Here is a 24,085-nt window from a genome sequence, read left to right as displayed (position 1 = left end):
AAACTGAGATAAAGTCTGACCCTGGCCTTCCAAAAATATCTAAATTTTACTGATCAAAACATAGCTCTGAGGACATTTTTGCTCCATTTAACATTTCTAGACCAAAAGTGAGCCAGCGGTATATATCTTTTGTAGTTCCACCAGTAAGTTCACGGTGCATTGAAGCAGGCCTGCCCTGAAGTTACAGAATTCTTCAAAAGAACCTCAGGTGAATGTGAGGAAGCCAGATCATGTGAGAGGGAAAAAATAAACATGGTTATTCTTAGGGCAGGAGGCGCTCATATGTGCTAATCTGTCTGGACAGTGATTTGGAGAGACGGATGCTGGCGAGTTTCTTCCTTTAAATGCCAAGCCCGTCCCCCTCCCTTTCTTTTCATGTGCCCACGCTGTTCTCCCACCCCCACTAAATCCACTCACAGAAGGCCATAATAAGCAGTCGAGCTGGATTCGGAGCAACTTGGACACAAACCCAGTTTTGCCACCTGATGAGTCAGCCTTAACCGCTGGAAACCTCGATTTCATTACCAGTAAAATTAAAATGATATCAATGAAACCAGACAGTAACTTTCATTTTATCAAAGTAGCCAGGGCAAAGACAGGTTAGCCTCTAGTCACTGTGACAGGATGGACAACTTAAAAAGAAAACAGCAGAGGTTGATTTTGGCTCTTGCTCTCAGAAGTCGCAGTATCCATCACTTGTCCCTTTGCTTTGGCCTGTTCTATTGTGACAGAAGCATATAGAGGAGTCAGTTGTCTACTCATGGGAGCCAAGAAACAAAGAAAGGACTGAAGTCCCAGTAGACCTGCAAGAGCACTTCTCTATGACCTAATTTCTCACAGCAGGCTCCACCTCTTAAAAGATTCAGATACATCCCAACCTTGGCTCATAGCAGTAGAGAACCAAAAAAAAAAAAAAAAAAAGTTCACAATACACAATGGATGCCCATTTGTCAGTGCCCATAATAACTGTCATATGGACCTACAGCCATTGTCGCATGTGAGTTTCTGGTATATCACAAAGTAAGAAGCTACACTCTTCTGTTTCAGTTTACTGAGATGCTACTTTATTTTATGAGAATTTCGTCCATGCATCTACTAAGTTTTGATCAAATCCATCCCCCTCCTCTCCCCCTCCCCCACGGTTATTCCTATCTAATTTCATAAACCCAGTGAGCCCAGTTAGCCTGCAGGGCGGTGTCCTGCAGCATAGGGAGCTCACATCCATAAGGAAAACTGACTCTCCCTTTGTCAGTAGCTGTCAAGTGCCAACCCGCACTATGGCTAATGGCAGGGCTGCATGAGCCCGTCTCCCTTTTGAGCTGGAGTTTTAGTTGCCCTGATCTTGTGTGGCTCTGCTGCACGAAGTCACACCTGCTATGAATTCACGTGGACCATGGATCTGCCATATCTGGAAAATACTGCTTCACTATAGGTGCCCACTAACTACCTCCAGCCCATAGCACCTTCTCACTCACTCTGCCAGCATGATCCCTGAGCTTTGGGGCTGGGGGTATGATATTTCTGACCCAGTTAGAGCTCAGCACTAGTATCTTTGCACATTGACCAATGGTGGCTCTCTGCATTGCGGGTCTTTTACTGTAAAAAAAAGAGAGAAGCTTCGCTTTTTTTTTTTTTTTTTAGTATAAAATAAACTTTATTTAGGGCATAGGGAGGGAAGTTGAGGGAGTAGAGACAAATAAAGGCAGAGAGAGTTGGGGTGGGGGTAGAGGCCAGCCAAGAATATGTGGGGGGGGGGAATGGGAACAGAAGGAACAGAGAGGGTGAGAGAGTAGGAGAATAAGAGTAAGAGCAAGAAACTTCCCTCTTAATGTGAGAAGTGTTTGGGCAGTTTTTGAGGGGCTTTGGGAAGAAGGGAATCTAATAACACACTATAACCGGGAGGTATAAGAAGAGGATGCTCACATCCTGCAAACATTCTCTGCTATCATTTCTGATCTAGCAGAAGAGGGAGCTCTCAGTGGTGTTCTGGCCAGAGCACTTTGGACAATGTTCCAAAGTAGTGTTGAACAGAAGATGAATTAAGGAGTATTTGGAAAGCTTTAACTTGGGCAACACAGAGAATCTACAGATGGAAACCTCTCCAAATAGGAGAGAGAATGGGATGAAGAATTTATCCAAGGTTAATTCAGAACCACAGTTGTGGATAATGCTATATGTAGCATAAGTCCACAAAATCTACTGTCCAAGTTTGTAGATAATATTAAAACTGGAGGCAGGAAAGATGGAAGAAGGGAAATAAACCAGTTTCAATTTGGTTTGGCTTATTTCCTTTACAGATCTAAAGGAAATGACAAATGTTTTTTCCCAGTTGAAAAGTGTAAGAATAGGACCAAACACTCAGGCCATTTGCCACCAAGAACAGCAGAGATCCAGGGATGCAGGACTGGTGAGACTGTGCTGCCAGTAGCTGGGGCAGACCAACCAGAATCATACCTGACTTCTCAACAGAGACTATGAAAGGAAGAAGATCCTGGACAGACACAAATGTCAGCCCAAGCTGCTATACCCAGCAAAACTCTCAATCACCATAGATGATAACAAGATATTCCAGGACAAAACTAAATTTACACAATATCTGACCACAAACCCAGCACTACAATGAATTAGAGGTGGAAAACACAATACAAGGAGTGAAACTACATCCTAGTAAAAACAAGAAAATACCTAAGCAAGAAAATCAAAAGAATAAAGACACACAGGCACAAATCTACCTCTAAAAGCAAAAATAGCAGGAAGCAGCAACCACAATTCCTTAATATCTGTTAACATAAATGGACTCAATTCCCCAATAAAAAGACATAGGCTATCAGACTGAATACATAAACATAATCCAGCATTTTGCTGCATACAGGAAACTCATCTCAGAGACAAAGACAGACACTATCTCAGAGTAAAAGGTCAGGAAAAAAAAAAACCTTCCAAAATTGACTATATAATCGGTCACAAAACAAGCCTTAGTAGATACAAGAAGATGGAAATACTCCCATGCATCCTATCAGTCTAAGGCTGGTCTTTAATAACAACAAAGACAACAAAAAGCCCATTCCACATGGAAACTGAACAATGCTCTAGTAAACGATAGCATGGTCAAAGAATAAATAAAGAAAGAAATTAATGATTTTCTAGAATTTAATTAAAATGAAAACACAACATACCCAAACCTATGGGATGCAATGAAAGCAGCACTGAGAGGAAAACTCAATGCTCTGAGTGCTTCCAAAAAGAAACTGGAGAGAGAATACACAAGCAACTTACCAGCACAGTTGAAAGCTCAAGAATAAAATGAAGCAGATACACCCAAGAGGAGTAGATGGCAAGAAATAATCAAACTGAGAGCAGAAATTGACCAAATAGAAATAAAATGAACCATTCAAAGAATCAACAAAACTAAGAGCTGGTCCTTTGAAAAAATTAACAAGTTTCATAAACCCTTAGACTACCTAGAGGGCGAAGAGAGAGTATCCAAATTAACAAAATCAGAAAGGAAAGTGGAGACATAACTGAAACTGAGGAAATTCAAGAAACCATCAAATACTACTACCAAAGCCTATAACCACCAAAGCTGGAGAATCTGGAGGAAATGGATGAATTACTAGACAGATACCAGATACTAAAGTTAAACCAGGACCAAATAAACCATCTAAATAATCTCATAACACCTAAAGAAATAGAAACAGTCATCAAAAAAAGCCTCCCAACCAAAAAAAGCCCAGGCCCAGATGGGTTTAGTGCAGAAGTCTGTCAGACATTTACTGACGACTTAATACCAATACTCTCCAAACTATTCCACAAAATAGAGTCAGATAGAACACTACCTACCTCATTTTTCAAGGCTACAATAACCCTTGTTCCTAAACCACACAAAGACTCTACAAGGAAAGAGAACATCAGACCAAACTCACTTCTGAACATTGATGCAAAAATACTCAACAAAAATCCTTGCAAACCAAATCCAAGAACACATCAAAACAATCATTCGCCATGATCAAGTAGGCTTCATCTCTGGGATGCAGGGATGGTTTAATATACAAAAATCCATCAACGTAATCCACCATATAAACAAACTCAAAAAACCATATGGTCATCTCACTAGATGCTGAGAAAGCATTTGACAAAATTCAACACTTCTGCATATTAAAAGTCTTGGAAAGAAGAGGAATCCAAGGCCCATACCTAAACATAATAAAAGCAATATATAGCAAACCAATAGCCAACATCAAACTTAACAGTGAGAAACTTGAAGCAATCCCACTAAAATCAGGGAGTAAATAAGGCTGCCCACTCTCCCCCTACCTATTCAACATAGTACTGGAAGTTCTAGCCAGAGCAATTAGACAGCAAAAGGAAATCAAAGGGATACCAATTGGAAAGAAAGAAGTAAAAACATCACTGTTTGCAGATGACATGATAGTGTACATAATTGACCCCAAAAATTAAACCAGAAAACTTCTACAGCTGATAAACAAGTTCAGCAAAGTGACTGGATATAAAATTTACTCAAAGAAATCAGTAGCCTTCCTCTGCTGGAAGGACAAACATGCAGAGAAAGAAATTAGGGAAAAGATACCCTTCACAATAGTCACAAAAAATAAGAAATACCTTGGTGTGACTCTAACTAAGCAAGTGAAGGACCTGTATGACAAGAACTTCAAATCTCTGAAGAAGGAAATTGATGAAGATCTCAGAAAATGAAAAGATCTCCCATGCTCATGGATTGGAAGGATCAACATTGTAAAAGTGGCCACCTTACCAAAAGCAATCTACAGATTCAATGCAATCCCCATCAAAATTCCAACCCAATCCTTCATAGAGTTGGAAAGAGCAATGTGCAATTTAATCTGGAATACCAAAAGACCTAGAATAGTGAAATCCATCCTCAACAACAAGAAAACATCTGCAGGAATCACCATCCCTGACCTCAAGCTATATTACAAGACAATTGTGTTAAAAAAAAAAAACTGCATGGTCCTGGTAGAGAGATATGCACATTGATCAATGGAATAGAATAGAAGATCCAGAAATGAGCCCTCACATATATGGTCACTTGACTTTTGACAAAGGAGCTATAAACATTCAATGGAAAAAGGATAGCATCTTCAACAAATGGTGCTGGTCCAACTGGCACTCAGCATGCAGAAAAATGAAAATAGACCCTTTCTTATCTCCTTGTACAAAGCTCAAGTGCAAGTGGATCAAAGATCTCCACATTAAACCAGGTACACTGAAACTATTAGAAGAGAAAGTAGGGAAAACCTCAGAACATGAAAGCACAGGAGAAAATTTCCTGAACAGAACACCAATGGCTCAAGCTCTAAGGTCAAATATCGAAAAATGGGACTTAATGAGATTGCAAAGATTCTGTAAGACTATGTACATGGTCAAGGAAACAGAATGGCAGCCAACAGAGTGGGGAAAGATCTTTACCAACCCCACATCTGATAGAGGCCTAATATCCAAGGTATACAAAGAACTCAAGAATTTAGACACCAGAGAATCAAACAATCCTTTTAAAAAATGGGGTACAGAGCTAAACAAAAAGTTCTCAGTTGAGGAATATTGAATGGCTGAGAAGCATCTAAGGAACTGCTAAACATCCTTAGTCATCAGGGAAATGCAAATCAAAACAATCCTGAGATTCCACCTCACACCAGTCAGAATGGCTAAGATCAAAAACTCAGATGACAGCAGATGCTGGTGAGGATGTGGAGAAAGAGGAACACTTCTCCACTGTTGGTGGGGTTGTAAACAGATACAACCACTCTGCAAATCAGTCTGGTGGTTACTCAGAAAATTGGATAGTACTACCTGAAGACCCAGTTATTCCACTTCTGGGCATATACCCTAGAGACACTCCAACATACAACAAAGACACATGCACCATAATGTTCATAGCAGCTCTATTTATAATAGCCAGAAGTTGGAAAGAACCCAGATGTCCTTCAGAAGATGAATGGATACAAAAATTGTGGTATATTTACACAATGGAGTACTACTCAGCTATCAGAAAAAAATGATTTTATGAAATTCTTTAAAAAATGGATGCATCTAGAGAATAGCATCCTGAGTGAGGTAACCCAGTCACAAAAGAATAGACATAATATGCAGTCACTGATATTTGGATACTAACCCTGGAAAGCTCTGAACACTCCAGAAACAACTCACAGACTATATGAAGTTCAAGAAAAAAACAAAGGCAAAAAATAAATAATTATGCTTAATCTTTACACACCTAGAAATCTTTGACTATTTCCAGGTTACATCTTGTTTTACATGTATTTTATGCTCATTGGAAGTAGTAAGATTTTAATGCATACTATCAAACCTTTAAAAAAAATCAAGTACTGACAAAAATGTATTCATATACTTTTATGCAAAAATGCTTTTAAAATCTGTACATTTATATCAGTTTTTTAAATAAAGTTGTTCAATTTTTAAAAATGTAAGAATAGCAAGTTTAAGAAGTAGAAACCTTCCCAATAAATACTTAGGCTTCAGCAAAAGTGGGGAGGTCATAGAGATGCTGCAAGCAGGCAGAGCAGAGACATTAGGGGACACCCACAAACACAAGTGTGGCACAGAGTCAGCTCTGGGTCTTCCTGCAAAGGCTAGGGATGTCATCAGGTCCAGCATGTGCCTAGTTGATTCGTGCTAGAAGGGTAGTCCTTAGTACATGGCAGGACTCGGGGGGGAAAACATGAACTACTATTTTGATAAATGTGGAAATCACTGAGACACATCCAAATTGAAGATGTGTGTTGAAAGTCAGCAAATTTTCCTTGCAAAGGGCCAAACAATAAACATCTGGGGTCTAAGCTGTGTCAGCTACTCAGTTCTGCCCCCATAGCCTGAACACAGCTACAGCCAGTACCCACACTGGTATGAAGTGATTTGATGAGACTTTCTTTGCAAAAGTATATGCTGGCTACAGTTTGGATACACCCCCTACCCACCAGTCAGAAAATTCAGTCAGGCATATTTCATGTACAGCTTACCATTTGAAATGAATTACCCAGCAAGCAGAAAATAAAACTCCCCACATTAGCAAATCCAAGGCGTTATGAATTCCTAAAGAGAAAGAAGCCAAAAGCTTTGGCAGGAAGCATAAGGACGGGGTTAAGAATGTGTGGTCAGGTGGCCTTTCCCATTCCAAAAATATTTTCTGTACTTCCATCTGAACAATTGGGAGGCCTCAGCATTAAATAACTTGTAGTTGGCAAATGCGTGTAAAACACCAAAGGTTGAAAAGTTGCCTTGGCCAAATAGTGGTAGGAAACTCTTCATGAGCCTCAGTCAGTTCTGCAAAATATGTTCACAAAATACAGCTCTTCTGCTGGTCTTCATAGATGCTCTGATTTTTGGTTTCACAAAAGAATTCTCATGTACAGAGGTCACCCACAAAGGAGGTGGCCCACAGAGGAGGTTGCCTTATAGTGGTCTTTTTACCTTCTGCTTCAAACTTTCTAAAAATCAGACTTGAAACATTGTAGCATCTATCTCTTTAAATAACTACCAACATTGGCACAAATTACCAACAACCAACAAGGTGGCCAGCCCACATACCCTTCCTAGTTCGTCTCAGTAGATGATACCATTTGGTTGAGTTTTTTTTTTTTTAATTAAGAAAAATACAATTTTCAAAAGCCATCCCTCATTCCTGATGTCAGCATGCAATACCTGAATCAATTTCTTATGTCTACACCCATACCTCCTCTTAAAATGTACAAGATAATTCATGGTGAAAGAGTTAAATTATTTGAACCATGTGCACCTGTGTAATAAACATTGGCTCTCATTCCCCTTTGTGGCACATTTTACCATAATCTCTAGAACCTGTGAGCAGAAAAAGAAATGTTAATCTAGAGATAAGGAAAAGACCCAACTTCTACTCTACCCAGGACTCTTCTTTGCTCATGCTCCTAAGTTTGCCCATTTGCTCCTAAACTCACTGCCTGTCAATTCTCATTGTTTAATAGTTTGCTAAACTTGCGGTTTTCTGGCTGTTTTTCTTTAAATTGTTCATTTATTGGTTAACAGTGATAAGACAATTAAGGAAGAACCAATTGTCCTGATTCCTCCATTCCTGACTCAAGAATAAATCTGAGTCATTTGTTGCCAACCCAGTGTGCCCTATGGCCTTTTCTCCACCACTCTCCCACCTCTTACATAGCCAGCTCCCTGCTCTCTCTGTGTGTTCATCTATTCACTCATCTCAAAAGTGCTCATCAGGCTGAATACGAGCCTGCCATCCAGCACTGGGAAAGAAGAGGCAGGAGCAATGCAAGTTCCAGGCAAACCTGGGCTATATAGAAGACACTAAACATCATTAAACTTAGTGCTAAGCAACATCCAGAATGTGTGGGCCCAGCACAAAGGAGGACCAAGAATTATGGTGACAAGAGCAGCAGTAACCAAACAGTCACCTCATGTCCATAGTGTATCATGTTCCCAGTCTTTCCTGTGTGTTCCACATTCAGGAATCCATGAGAAATCAACATCCTAGGTAGGTGCTGTAATTCTCATTCATACAGGAGCTGTCATTGGGAAATTAATTGAATCCTCCAAGGCCAAAGAATGAATTCATGATAGAGTTGACTTGGAATTCAGTCCTTAGAGTTCTGGAATCTAAGTTCTAGTCTGCTATCCACCACACATGGTTCCTCGTGATCACCTTTAGGCCACTGGCTTTGAAGCTGATTCAACATAACAACACTCTGCTGAACATTGACAATAAAATGATAAGGGAGTCCTCACCCATGAGCTAATAATTCATAGTCCAGCTGAAAGAAATGAGACAGTGTAGACAGAAAAGAATTTTGTAGAACAAATGGAAGGTGACATAAAGGAAAAACTCCTGTGACCTTTGGAACCTTGGCAGAATAGTACTGGCTTGGTTCAGGGCTGGGGAGAATTTGGAAGAGTAGATAGGATTTCTGGTCTACCCTGAGCTAGTCCTATAGAGGTCAGTGACCTTTGTATAACTCTATGGAAAAGGAACCTGAATCTGGAGATCTGTTGTGCTCAGAGAGATGTGACCCAATATCATGTGACCCTTCTGTTTCCTCACATCTAGCACACACACACAGCATCACAAGGATCAAGCATTACTAATTACTAACAAAAGATACTGGAAATAGAAATTCCAAACAGTGGTTTAAAAGTTCTCTGCATTATTCATCATAATAGCAGTCTCTCTGCTTAGAAGGAAACATACTAAATCTTTATTTTAGTAGCTGATAGTCTGTAATGTTAGAAAGTCAGTTTGCCAATGGCCGATACTTAGATACTAGCAAGATCAATGTAAGGTTCAAAAGAACAATCTTCCAGCCTCCTGCTTCAAGTATTAAGGATTCCTTTCTGTAAGAAAAGAAATGATGCTGGTTGTAAAGAGTCATGCAGACTAATGGATTTGGGGATTAGTGAACTTTAACTCCTACCTTCTCAGTGTGGTGAAATCAAATATGATCTACTATGTTCTATTTAAATTGATGCCGTCTGCCTTTGCTATTCTTATAAAGCAAATTGTGTGGAAGTGTGTATGTATTCCTGGGACATCATGAAGATTTAAACCATGGTCCACTTTACTATTTTTTTTTTCAATTTTTAAATCTAAAACAGCTTGGACACCTGAAGAGACTTAACAATGCTGTTGCTCTGTGCTGTATCCGGTACGATTCCTTTAGGAAACAGTGATGCTAGCATTGGAGATAGCAACTTACATAGCTTTGTCTTGTTAGCTTCTTTGGAGTAGACTGGCATAGGGAAAAATATCCAAGGATTAATGGTTGTGTGAGTGATGAGTGGGTGAATTTGCTCGAAGTCTCCTGTTGCTTTCCTGTCATCCCCTATGCAGCTTCAGCTCTACCCGATGCTGTGAAAGTACAACCATCCCCAGAACTATAGAGATGCTCCAGAATCCTACTAAAGTAACTACAAAACTCCCTCTGGCTGATATGTCCTATTTTCTTCTCCATTTTTTAAAGAACAGAACTGCTCATGCATAGCTAGTTTGAGGGATACAGTGTTTTCCCTCTGGCAGAGGGGAAAGGGGCACACAATAACAGGTCCACAGCTAACAACAGAGCTAAGGAGATGTGTTCTTTAGCAGACTGGTCAATTACCTTAGAAAAACTAAGAGATGCCCAGTGGTGGTGCAAAGCCATTGAGTCTAGAGGGACCCTGCAAAAGGCATAGAAAAAAAAAAAAAAAAAAAAACAGACCAGCTATCTATCCAGCTGGAGAACACTGCTGGGCAGGGCACCCAATTCCTCAAATTCATTTAACTGCCATGCCTAACAGTCCTGTCTTGAACAGGTGATTCGCTGGTGCCTGTTGATTCCCAGGGATGGATGTCAACACTAGTGGGTAGTTCTCTGAAACTATGAAATTGGAAAGGACCACCAAGGTGAAAAGAGCTGGTCCAGAAATGTCACAAATACTTTTCTATGGCATGAATGGTCTGTTCCACCTAAGACCTTCCTACTCCAGACCCCAGATATCTTAGGTCCTACCCTGTCTCTCTAACTCTTCTAGATTCCTACCTCTACATACACTTTCTAGGTTTTGTCAGCCTGGATGAGTCATTGAAGACACCATCATTAATTGCTAATCTGCCATGGTAGAGAATGTAGTTCTTTTTTATTTTTAATCATTCCATTAGTTTACATCTCAAATGATCCCCCACTTCCTGGTTACCCCTCTGCAAAACTCCCATCCCACATCTGCCCTCTCCCCCTCTTTGCCTCTATGAAGGTGCTTCTTCACCCACCCTCTCCTACCTCACCCCTCCAAGCATCCCCCTACACTGGGCCATCAAACCTCCACAGGACCAATGGCCTCCCCTTCCACTGATGTCAGACAGGGCCATTCTCTGCTACCTATGTATCTGGACCCATGGATCCCTCCCTATACATTCCTTGGTTGGTGGTATAGTCCTTGGGAACACCAGGTGGTCCAGCCATCTGACATTGTTCTTCCTATAGAGAATGTAGTTCTAAAGTATGATATAAATCTAGAGAAAAAAAAGCCAATAGATAGAGACAGGAATTGAGTTTTGAAGTTGATTATAGGTACCCACATTTAACTCTTGTAATTCTTGTTAGAAAGACAAAAATATCGAAAGTATTACATGGCTGTTCTAGAATTACCTCTTCATGACCTTCAAGGGCAAGATTTGCTTCATTATGCTGGGCATCTTCTCTTAGAGGGCCCTCAGTAATCCTGTGGTAGAAGAAAGCAATATGACCTATGGTCTTCATCCATGTTTGTGGGCTAATGGAAATAATAGATAATTACATTACTGCCTAGAATTTGAAGATATATAATTTCTTTCAGATAACGATCAGTAGTTATTTGATAGCTTCTCACCTGCTGCAATGCTGGAATGGTACCTTCTTTTATATCTTAAAGCCCCGTCTTCCTACCATCCAACTAGGATCTACTCCTCCCTTATAACTTCGCATTTTCCTTAATAAGCCTTTTCCCAAATCTGCGTGGGCATTTGTTTTAGTATCCTCTCTCGGGCTGTGTGTTATTCCATATAACAGCTGTTGTCTGTTCCGACTGTTATCATTAGAGCAGGTAGTAAGCACACTATTAAAAAGAGATTAAAACCCCTACTGAGATCACCAACATGCTGATCAAATCAGCAAGAGAGCCCTGGTTTTCTGAATGTCCTATCTTGTCTTTCTGGGTCGCTAGAACATAGTTTCTCAATACACCCCCTACACACCTTCCCCATACTGAGTTCCAAATGGAGTCAGCTGACTTGACAAGGTCTACATTTCTTTTCTGTTGCTCCAGGATCCTTCTACAGCCAGATGATTCCTTACAGATCTTGGCACCAGTGGAAGCTGATGTGGGTTTCTATACTTGCAATGCCACAAATGCCTTGGGATATGACTCTGTCTCCATTGCTGTCACGTTAGCAGGTAACCTGAAAACCCCTGTCTACTTCTATTCAGAAATCCTTGTGACTAAATGCCTACAATGTGTCACAAACCTGGGATAAATAGATAAATGTGAACAAATCCCCAAACTGGAGTTCTAGTCAATTGTACCCCCACCATTGCTTTCCCCATAAAGCTCAGCTCCCCTTTACCTCCACATCCCACTGATCCTATCGAGACAGGATCGTTTTTGATAGGCCTGGGCTAACAGCCGTGGGAGTGGTGTATTACATGTGTTTGTATTTATTCTTTTCAGTTGCTGCTCCCATCAGAAGATTCAGTAGACGCTAGGAAAGCCAGCTTCCCCCACACTGACCTCACCCGTCCGCAGGGATTATGTTGTCACCCTGTACTCCTGTCACACATGCTACTCCCTTCCATATCTGTTTTCACAACAGTGTTTCTGCCCCTATGACGTAAGGCTCATCTGGAAAGGGACCTGTAGTAGCTTTGCAAGGAAGATGAAAGTTGATAATGAAGAAGGAAAGCTAAAGTGCCCTGACGTGAACTAAAGATTCTGCTCGGGCGAGTATGAGGGGTGGTGTTAAAGCATTTGCTTTTAGTTCCAATCTTCATTCTTCTCTCTATACAAAATCCAGAAATTTAGCAATAATTCTCTAAAATCTCTTCTGCTATCTACTCTCCAGCTCATACCTACATGGGTACTGTTGACATACTTCCAATGGCTAGTCAGTGGGGGATTAACTCTCTTGTTTATATTGAGCCAGATACAGTTCAGCTCTGCCACGGACGTATTAAATACCCTCACTTGCTGGAATTTAATACAATGAATTGAAACCTGGGGTTTAAGCAAAGCTGTTGAAGCATCAGGTTCATCTTCAACTCTTTGAAGGGAAGCTATTGGAAGCTGCCCAAAGTTTCAAAGGTGGAGAAGAGAAACAGAGGGTGCCAAGAAAGGGGCTGAGTGATGAGGCATGACCATAAACACCATGTTCAGGATGAAGGAACAAGGTGGCCATCCTTTGGCTGCTGGATTTGTTCAAGTCTTCTGACAAACATTTCAAGCAGCTTCTCTAAATGCGAGGTGGAAAATGCTGGTGTGCCTAAAGATCATGTTTGCCAGCTACAACTCAGCCAGTGCTGGGAGACATTCAGCTGTAAAACTCAAGGTTGGGGTTTCTAGGTGCTTGAAGATTGGGGAATGCAGTATAACTGCCTACCTAGAATAGAGAAAGAGCGAGGGCCCTGCTCAAGCCCAGCATAGTAGCTCACACCTTCAACTTAGCTTCTCTTAGAGAAGCTAAGAGAGGAAGAAATGAGTTCTCAGCCAGCCTGAAGGGCTTAGCAAACTCCAGACCAGTAGATGTGCCCTAGTGAGACCCCATCTCAAAGCCAGTGTACACCGCTGCTTCACATGACATGTTATATGAGATTAGAGGTGGGAATGAATGTGAACACTGACTTGTTATTAGCTACATGGTCTTGGGGGAAAGGTGTGCAGCCTCTGAATCTTGGGTATCAGTGAAATGAATACTATCCACAGGGTAGTATGGATTAAATAAGACTGTAAGTGTAGAACTGACAAACACTGGAGAAAAGGGAGGTGTCTTTGCCAGAAAAGAGTACACCAATTGGTTATCCAGAGCCAATACTCAGCCAGGAACACATACATATACAAGTAACATCCTATGTACCAAGAAAGGTATAGTTAGGAATGTAGGTGAGTGTACATGTACATATATGTATGCAATAACAATAACAGGCCATGAATTTGAAGGAGAAGAATATATGGGAGGGTTTGGGGAAAGAAAAAGGAAGGGAGAAATGTTGTAATTTTAATCTCTCTTTCCCTCCCTCCCCTTCCCCCCACCGTGTGTGTGTGTGTGTGTGTGTGTGTGTGTGTGTGTGTGTGTTTGTGTGTGTGTGTATGTGTGTGTGTATAAAAATGCTTAGAGCAGTGCAGGTAACATCATTCACACTCAGTGCAGATAACATTCACAGGTTAGCTCTTTTTCCAGCTCTTCTAAAGTGAGAGCCCCTGAGAACAGCTTCACAACTGGAAAACACCAGCCCAGCTTTGTGTGCACACTGTTTTTACCCTGGGTCATCAACACCAATTTAGTTCTCTTGTAGTCAGATTCTTGTAAATTCTGCTGCTGCTACTGTACACTTGGAGAAAGTGCGGTGATCTTGTGTTGTTTGTTTGTTTGTTTCTCTGGACTTCAGTCTAAATATAGGTCAAGTAGAAAGAAAACTGAGCCTCAAGATAAGTAATTGCCCTGATGCTTTCATAAGCAAAGTATAGGCTTTGGTCCTGTGGGTGCCCTCCTTGTGTAGCCTCAGAGCGTAGGTTTGCATCACACTTGGCCACTTGCTAAGAACCTATGCTGTTTCTGAACTTGCTGACTTCATTTCTTCATCAGTCCAACCATGAGAATCACCAGTACCTCTCAAAAATAGTCTGTGCCGATTTAATTAACTCATTCATGTAAAACACTTAGAAGAGTCATGTCCAGCACATCCTAAAGTGCTCACTGCTTGTTAGATAGGACAACTATTTGTAATGTCAAACCAGAATCAATGCATCTTTCGGGAATGGTAATTATGAAATATGCAGGTACAGCCGTGCTAGGTAGAGAGACCTTTCTGTTGTGTACAGATAGCAGCAACAGATTGGAACACCATCTTGGCCAGTCACATTCTGCACTAGGTCACACTGCAAGGAAGCCTTCCCAACCAGAATAGCACAGGCAGTGTTTTGAAGCAAAGCAGTAGTTTCTGGTAAATTGCTTCCATCTGGCTCGGTTAGCTCCACTTACCAATACAGAGGAAAGCCTCTCCAGGTGTAGACCGCTGCTGAAGTCATACCCAAAACGGAAGCGGTTCTGGTTCTCATAGATTTTATAAGATCACAAGAAAGATACTATAAGGCCAGCTTGGCATCATCAATGAAAAATGAGAAGAAGATGAGAGCTAAGGGGTGGGTGTATCTGTCATGGAAAGGAGAAAGCTCAGATGAGCTCATCTCAAGTTTGCACGGGGAACTAGAGAATGCTTCTCCTTTCCTGCCAACTTTTCCTGTCTTTTTGTGAGTCGAGTAGCTGACATATTTTGTGTCTAAGAAAGAGATCAGAGAGACCCTGTTAAAGTAGTTGTTTTGAAGATTTTTTCTCTACCCCTCCTCATCATGATTTAGTAGCTGCAATAAAAGAAAAAGAATTCATGTAAGCTCTTCATGATGTTAACTCATTTCAAATTGGTGGTTCTCAATTTTTGAAACCAGCAATTGTTAGCCAAAGAGTTTTCTTCATCAAGTTAGACTCAAAGAGCGCCTTGTCACCAGTAGCAAAGTCTGACAAAAGAAACTTTTCTCTGGTGCCTGGATCAAAAAGAAAGCTAGAAAGGTTTGACTGTGTCCCCGAAGTAGCCTGAGTCACATGATGTTAGCCATTGACTGAGTCACCCTACATCAAAAGGACATGATTACTGGCTAGAATGGCAAAGGATCAATGCCTTAACTTCTTAAGTATAGCAGCATAGAAAAGTCCACCAAAGATCTGCACTTCTATCAACATTAAAGCTAAAGATGAAAATATAGCCAATTTAGTTGGCTCCCTGCAGAAACAAACAAGGGACCAGAAAGTATTTCAGGCAGATTCATCTCAACCCTATGGACAAAGAAAAACTTCTTCCTCCTATTAATGCCAGATAATGCCATCCTCTGCTACATATGTGGCTAGAGCCATGGGCCCCTCCATGTGTACTCATTGGTTGGTGTTTTAGTCCCTGGGAACTACAGGGTGTTTGCTTGGTTGATATTGTTGTTCTTCCTATGAGGTTGCAAACCTCTTCAGCTCCTACATTGGGGTCCCCATGCTCAGTCTAATGATTAGCTGCAAGCATCTTCATCTATATCAGTAACGCTCTGGTAGAGCCTCTCAAGAGACATCCATATTAGGTTCCTGTCAGCACTAGTGAATGAGTTTGGTGGATGCATTTGAGATGGATCCCCAGGTGAGGCAGTCTCTGAATGACCTTTTCTTCAGTCCCTGCTTCACTCTTTGTCCCTGTATTTCCTCTCATGAGCATTTTGTTCTCCCTTCTAAGAAGAACTGAAGGATTCACATTTTGTTCTTCCTTCTTTTTGAGATTCATATGGTCTGTGAATTGTTTCTTGAGTATTCTGAGCTTTTGGGCTAGTATTCACTTAGCAGTGAGTGCATACCATGTGTGTTCTTTTGTGGTTGGTTTACCTCACTCAGGGTGATATTTTCTAGTTCCATCCATTTGCTTAAGAATTTCATGAAGTCATTATTCTTAATGGCTAAATAGTACTCCATTGTGTAAATGTACCACATTTTCTGTATCCATTCCTCTGCTGAAGGACATCTGGGTTCTTTCCAGCTTCTGGCTATTATAAATAAGGTTGCTGTGAACATGGTAGAGCATGTGTTATATGTTGGAGCATCTCTTGGGTATATGCCCAGGAGTGGTATAGCTGGGTCCTCAGGTAGTACTATGTCCAATTTTCTGAGGAACGATGAAACTAATTTCCAGAGTGGTTGTACCAGCTTGCAATCCTACCACCACTGGAGGAGTGTTCCTCTTTCTCCACATCCTTGACAACATCTTCTGTCACTTGATTTTTTTTTTTATGCTAGCCATTCTGACTGGTGTAAGGTAAACTCTCAGGATTATTTTGATCTGCATTTCCTTGGTGACTAAGGATGTTGAACATTTCTTTAGGTGCTTCTCAGCCATTCAGTGTACCTCAGTTAAGAATTCTTTGTTTAGCTCCGTACCCCATTTTTAATAGAAATATTTGATTCTCTGGAGTCTAACTTCTTGAGTTCTTTGTATATATTAGATATTAGTAAGAATGGTAAAGATATTTTTCCAGTCTGTTGGTTGCTGTTTTGTCCTATTGACAGTGTCCTTAGCCTTACAGAAGCTTTGCAATTTCATGAGGTCCCATTTGTCGATTCTTGTTCTTAGAGCCTAAGCCATTGGTGCTCTGTTCAGGAAATTTTCCCGTGTGCCTAAGTGTTCTAAGTTCTTCCTCACTTTCTCTTTTAATAATTTCAGTGTACCTAGTTTTATGTGGAGGTCTTTGATCCACTTAGACTTGAGCTTTGTGCAAGGAGATAAGAATGGGTCAATTTGCATTCTTCTACATGCTGACTGCCAGTTGCTTTTGGTCCTGTGAAAGCTTATTTCCTCAGTGTAGGAGAATGCCAGGGCAATGAGGTGGGAGTGGGTGGGTGGGAGTGGGAGCATCTTCGTGGAAGCAAGGAGGTGGGGAGAGGGCAGGCGAGGGGGAAAGGGAATAACATTTGAAATAAACATAAATACATGAAATATCCAATAAAAATGAAAGAAATAAAGAAAAGCTTTCTCGTCTGCCCAGTAGGTACAGAAGGATGTTTGTCAGGCAGATGAGGGGCGCAGCATGTCTTTGACACGTTTTTTAGGAGAGGCTGCAACTGCCTAGATCCATGCCTACAATACATCCTTTGTCTAGAACTCTGTGTGCAACAGCAAAGGAAATGGCAGAACTGTTCTCCTGAGGTGTCAAGTTCAGTTGATTAATTAGCAGAGGTAGTGGCAGGAACCCAAGGACCATGACATCCTGGCATGGGCAAAAAGAAATACCTAAGGAGATTGGTAATAGAACCAAGACAGCTGGGACATGTTCAGGAACGGACTGTAAGCTACACTTGTGTCTTCTGATGCTCAGAACCCTGAAGGATTTATACTGCAGCACAGAATGACCGAGTAACAGACTAACCCAGAATTTCGAGTAGCAGAATTTCAAGGGTAAAGAAGTTTCCATTCTTCTCATACTTGCTCAGGTTAACTAGTGGTCACAATGTGACACCAAAGGACTACACAGGGTTCTTTTTTTCAGATTTCTTGAGATACAATTTATGTATTGCGGAATCTTTCCACTGTGGGTGCACAGTTCAGATATTTCTTCAACAAGTCTGTATCCTTTTGTAACTATTCCCAAAAACAAGGGTTTCTTTCATCGAAAGTTTCATCAAGGTATTGTCCCTGTATAGCAGACAAGTTCACTGAAGCCAATGACATGTGGTATATTCAGAGTTCTGCATCCCTTAGCACATCCAGCTTTAAAGCACATTCTCATTCTTCCCAAAACCAACTTCACACCATTAGCCATCATTTCTGATATCCCAGACAAACTCCAAAGCATTTTGCCTCTACAAAGCTATTTATCCTGAACAGGTTTATAATTGCACAAATGGAATAATACAGTACTTTTTCCTTTGTTACCAGTCTCGATCACTGGGCATAGTACTAACGATGCTTCTATACCACCACCACCCCTTGGGGCATATGCCACATTTCCTGTGTAGCTAAATGATTTTCTTTAAGGACTGTTGTTCCTCAGGGCAGGGTAGTAGTCCAGTATATGAATAAGCCACTTTTCACTCATTACTTCTTCAGGTGGTAAAGTAGACATATGTGTCATTTCCACTTTGGGCTATAATGAATAATGATGCCATAAAGATTCCTGTGCAGTGTTGCATGTGGCAGCTATAAGCTTTATCCCTTGGTTGACTCATTTCTAAAAGTGTAAATGCTCCCTTATGTAGAGCATTTACATTTACCTTTACAGGCTCTGCCAACTTTCTTCCAAGCAGAAGAATTATCTTACATCTCTGTTAGCAGTGTGAAGAACCCCAGAATCACCACACCCTCTCTGCTTGTTATTGTCTGTCACTTTTATTACAACAGTCCTCATGACTGGAGATGTTAAGATTCTTTTTATGGTTTTAATTAGTGTAAAGGACACTCATAACAACTTTCCACATTGTCTCACCTTCTCCTCCTCACCCAGCCAGGCATCATTTTGCCCCTCATTGTTCATCTCTGCATTTTCTTTGTTGCAAGTATAATATGGGCTCAGTATATAATATTCATTCCCACTGCTACTGTTACAAGTTAACATATATTTCAGAGCCTGAACCAAATCATATATTCTTGTGGTTCATACAGTCCTGTAGGTAAAAGGACAGATGGTTGCTAAAATCAAGATGGTGGTAGGCTCTCTTCTTCCCTAAAGACTCTTGGGAGCATCCTTTCTTTCTCATTCAAATTGATGGAAGAAGTTTGTTTCTTAAGGTGTATAATTGTGGACCCCATTTGCTTGCTGATTATAAACAAAACACTATTCTTGGTACTAGAAACCACTGTAGTCTTTGGCTCTTGACTCCTTCCCTGTCTTCAAAGCCAACAGTGATATCTTTGGCCCTGCACATGTGTCACCCTTTTATTTATTTATTCTTATGTCCCTTTTTCTCTTTCTAAGTGTTCATGGGATTAAACTGGGCCCACCTAAATGACCAAGGATCATCTCTCTGTTTTAAGTTCAAGAAGTTAGCAACCTTAATTTCCTTCTGCCACATCATGGGTTCCAGGGATTAAGACATCTTTGCAAGGTCTTTATTTTGCCTGAGGTACAATGTCTGAGAACACAGCTCATTTCCATCAGATTGGTGCCAAAGAACGAAGTGCAAGTCAATATCACTAGACCTGATTTTTTCAAAAATGCCAAAACATCACAAGTTTTTAATGTTTCCAGTTTTAGTTAAACCAATTCCAAATTTTAAAAGTTCTTCCTAGACTAAACAGGTTTGTGTTCTGATCCTACTCCCTGGTTGAGTGGTCTATTTTCTGTATTTCTGTTCATATGCATACCTTACTTCCTAAGGACAATGTTTGTAAATTGAATCCCTGTTTATTTAGCAAACAACATCAATGGAAGTCATGCAGTGGTTTGGATATAACAGAAAGATTTGCTCTTTAATCTTGCTAAAGACGGAAGGTTGCTGTAATAATGGAAGACATTAGGGAATGCGTTTGCCTCATTACCAAATTTAGAAGCAGATTCAGAACTATAAACCTGTTGCTTAATTGTAAACAGAGGATCTTTAAATAGATGTACTCTTGGCTCCTTTAGACTCCAGAGTTCCATAGCTCTCTTACATGAGTATAAAAGGACAACAATGCCCATTAACTGTTGCCATCTCTGAGGTCCCCTTACCTGAAGATCTAACAAGAAAAACAGACTTCATTTTTCCTTTGTGGAACAGGGGAAGCAGTATGCAGCTTTTACAGTAAAGTCTTAAAAAAAATAACAAATAAAATGAAACTGTCTCTAAAACATGTTAAACGTCATCACAACTAGAGCTCAAGGACAAGAGAAGAAAGGCCTAGTTGAAGGAGAACTTCACTGACAGCAGAATAGCAAAGGGCTCGCTCCAGAACCATAAAACGTGGGAGGTTTCTGGAAGAAAAATCAGACTGAATGATAATAGCTGTAGAATTATCTGTGTTGTCCCAGTTTAATCCCATGAATGCTTAGAGAAGGAGGAGCAAAAGAATATGTAGGTGACACATGTGAAGGGCCAAAGACATCACTGTTGGCTTTAGTCAAGGTAATAATACTGAATACAATACACAAGAATAATATATAATATCATGTATATTGATATTTTATATATAACATGTGTTATATATAATATCCTGAAATATTTCTGGCCAGCAAGAAACAGCAAGTAGACATTGATAGACAGTGTCCATGACAACAAATACCAGTATAAGATGTTATTGATATTTATAAAGGTTTTCATAGGTTTCAGCCAATCTTGGTCCTTTAATACTTCAACTAGAGATTCCCCTTTCAAGGGATTTTTTTAAAATATAACTCCAATGACACTTGTGACAATTGCAGGGTAGATGGAGTCTGGTGTTTCTTCAGACAATACTCTGATACACTCACTGTTGTCTATTAGTGATATTTGGACTGAATATAATTTGCTTAATTTCAGATATCAAACTGTATGAGACTCACAGTATTTCATTGCTTGAGACTTTTATTTTGTTTTAGACTCATATTTCATCTAATAGGCACCAGAACCTTCACCTTCTCTTGAACTGATATTTATGTCTGCCATGAACCTCAGTGTGTCTTCTTGGACAGTCTCAGAGAGATGAGGATCTTCCCAGCCTAGGTGATTTCCAATCTTCTCTAGAGATGGAGACATTGGAGGTATTTCCAACAAGACCTCTGCAGATGACTTCTAAGCTTTTTTAATTACCTCAGAACTGGCTAAAGTTTAGAGACAAACCATCATATTTAAATTATTTGTTTTTATAATGTATTAAAATTCATAATTCTTCAGAATAGAATCAGTTTCATCTCTTCACTAACAGATCTGTCCCCTCTTATACCACTGCTGCTGTTGTTTCTCCTTCCTCCTCCTCATCCCCTCCTCCTCCACCTCTTCTGCCTTTGTCTCTTCTTTATTCCTTATCCTCATAAGCATTTTTTCCCCTGGATGTATTGAACCAAAAGTGCCCAGCACCACTCCTCACAGTGCATCCTCACTGTGGTATGGTAGAGGTTCCATTGAGGGCAGTTAGCAGTGTTGAAACTGTTAACCTGAAAATGGTGAGAAGAAAGACCAAAGCTATGATCATATTCTCAAAGCAAGTTTTATTAAGTACTTGGAAGGAAGATGGACCCTGCTCAAGTCCCATACCCAGAATTCCCAAAGAATGGTGCTGATTTAGGGTAATCAGGTATTCATGAAGGCTAAAGTCTACAGTTTGCCCAATCAGGGGCAAGCATACATCCTGCCTGTGTACATCCTGCCTATGTGTGACCAAGAACACCCTGTGCAGTTGGCGGAACCAACCTTGTTTACTGAAGTGCAAACAACATGTGACTTGTTATCTTACATGGACAGTGGTCCTGAGCATTCCAGGAAGCTATCTGTCCTTGAGCATGCAGTGCTTACAGATCAACTTTAGCCCTTACAGAAACCTCACAAGGTACGACATTTTTGTTCTAAGGACTGTTTCTTACCTAACACTTTCAGCAACCGCTTACATAGAAAATGGAGGTATACAGCAATTATGGAACTGAACAAAGGCTGTGTGACTATGTAATGATAGAGGCCAGATGTTCACCCAGCTCAGAACCTGTCCTTCCTCAGGCCTATGTCACTGTGGGTATCACTGATCATCATTCATCTTTACTCTTCGGTCCTTATTATTATGACCCAAAAATCCCAATCTGACCAGCATCCTTGTAAAATTCTGCCAACCACTAAATTTGGGTCTAAAATTTCTAAGCAACGTTATCCTTGGTGTGTGCTTTCTAGACCTTGGATGATTGCCAAGCCTGCTTCCTTGACTTCTAGTTTCCATCACTGTTCCTTTGCCATAGTCAACAATAACAGGTTTCTACTCTTAAGACAGACAGGTGTACATGCTTACTCCCTGGCATAAATGTCTCTAGCTGAACATTGAGAACCTAAACTCCTTTGGTTTTCCAACTCATCCTTGATAGCTAAGGATGGGGGAAATCACTTTCGACCAAAATCTGTGACTCACGCTAAAGAATGGAAATAAGACTCCATTCCTTTCTTCCTTCTTTCTTTCATTTCTTCCTTCCTTCCTTCATTCATTCAGTGAATACTGATTAGCATTTGCTAACTGCTTTGATAAACATACAAATTATGTGGTGTATACAATATAATAGTTTCTTCTTGTTGTAAATGTCTAAAACAAAGACTTACAAACAGTTTGTACAGTTTGAGCTCAGAAGTGGCACACTTTTTTACCTGCTAGGACTCCATCCTGTGTCTCAACTGTGGAAGGATTGGAGAGGGACCTAGCTGTGGATCTAAGATAAAGGGGAAGTGGGTTTGGTCTCATCAACTTAGTCTCTACCCTAACTCATAAAGGGGAAGACATCATGGTGCTTCTAATAATGGCTCTACAGGTAGAGGCTGCAACATAGCCCTGAGAGTACTTGACAATGCTGTCTGTTCTTGGTGTCACTCAAAGAACAACCCTTTCTGGTTTGTCACCTTTGCACTAGCTAGAGTCATTTGAGAAGGATGAACCTCAACCAAGAAAATGCCCCCACCAAATTGGCTTATGGATAAGCCTGTGAGGTATTTTCTTGATTGATAGTTAATGTGGAAGGGTGCAGCCCACTGTGGGTGGTGCCTCACTCAGGGCAGTAAGTGCTGGGGTGTATAGGAGGGAAGGATGAGTAAACCATGAGGAGTGGTGAAGTTTAACCTGAGAGTTGTAAGATGAATTCAACCCTTTCCTCCAAAGGTTTCATGTTTCATTACCACAGCAGCAGAGACTTTAACTATCATTCCTTCTCATCTCCTCTGGCTGCTGGGTCAGTCTTGCTTACACTGGGCTGGAGAGTTTTTGTATGTGTTTATTCCTGACTTTTTCCTGGTTGATTCTGATTTGTACTTAGAGTCACATGTGAGGAAAGAAAGTAGGAGCCCACCATGCACAGGACTGTGTTTTTGAGCCTTTGCTTCTAAGGTTGCTCATCTGTCCCTGCCTGCCTCAGAGGGACTCACTCTCCAGGAGCTAGACTTCCTGGTTTGCTGAGCACCTCTGCTTAAAGACATCGTAAGACCCCACCCATGCCGAGGTAAGCATCTCATCCACAGATGCTAGCATACAGTGTTAGCTGCACCTTGGGCTGCTCTGCAGCATGTCAGATTCAGACTAAATAAATAAAACATGAGACTTAAGAGTACATATAAAGGTGGGTGTAATAGTATAAGCTTGTAATATCCTAGAGGCGGAGCCAGTAAGACTACAACTTTGAGGCCAGCCTGGTTTACATAGCAAGTTTCAGGCCACATGAAAAACTACATAGCAAGAACCCTGTCTCGTTTAAAAAAAAAAAAACAACTCAAAGTGTTGGAAATTTCAAAATATACACATAGACATTTTTGTAACTTTTGAGAAGGTCAGTTAATTAAGAAAATTGTTCATTATAAACTTCTATTAATTATAAGTGCTTGGATGACTTTACACTTTATGTTACCAAGTGGTTTCTGAAGGTGACCGGATCATAGATGTAGTGGTCAGCTAACAACAGCACCTTGACTGATAGTGAGCAAGGCCATTACTTTTCAGTACAACCTCAGTATAATTAATTAAGGGCTGGATTTAATTCAGTGACATTTGAATTTTATAGCTATACACTTGCAGCTATAAAAACCACCTTTATTATTAAAATTCCTGTAGGAAAAATAACTTGGTAATTGTGGGTCTGCTCTGGTCCCTGGCCTCATTTCCCCATT

At 40.6% G+C, this 24,085-nt stretch overlaps 1 protein-coding gene across 2 annotated transcripts in view; it reads left to right on the top strand.

Annotated features, from left to right (window-relative positions):
• ADAMTSL1 (ADAMTS like 1) overlaps positions 1-24,085 on the top strand; it is a gene marked incomplete at its 5' end in the record, with an annotated part of 379,578 nt that overhangs the window by 293,006 nt on the left and 62,487 nt on the right. For both annotated transcript variants that reach the window (XM_080921555.1, XM_080921554.1), the window contains one exon: positions 11,821-11,948. In XM_080921555.1, coding sequence (XP_080777681.1) covers positions 11,821-11,948 — 128 coding nt within the window. The remainder of the gene's footprint in view (positions 1-11,820; positions 11,949-24,085) is intronic.

The sequence above is a fragment of the Micromys minutus genome, assembly GCF_963924665.1.
Source record: "Micromys minutus genome assembly, chromosome: 9".
Classification (NCBI taxonomy): Eukaryota; Metazoa; Chordata; class Mammalia; order Rodentia; family Muridae; genus Micromys; species Micromys minutus.
Note: the sequence above shows the minus strand (reverse complement) of the source record. Positions and strands in the feature narration are given on the sequence as shown.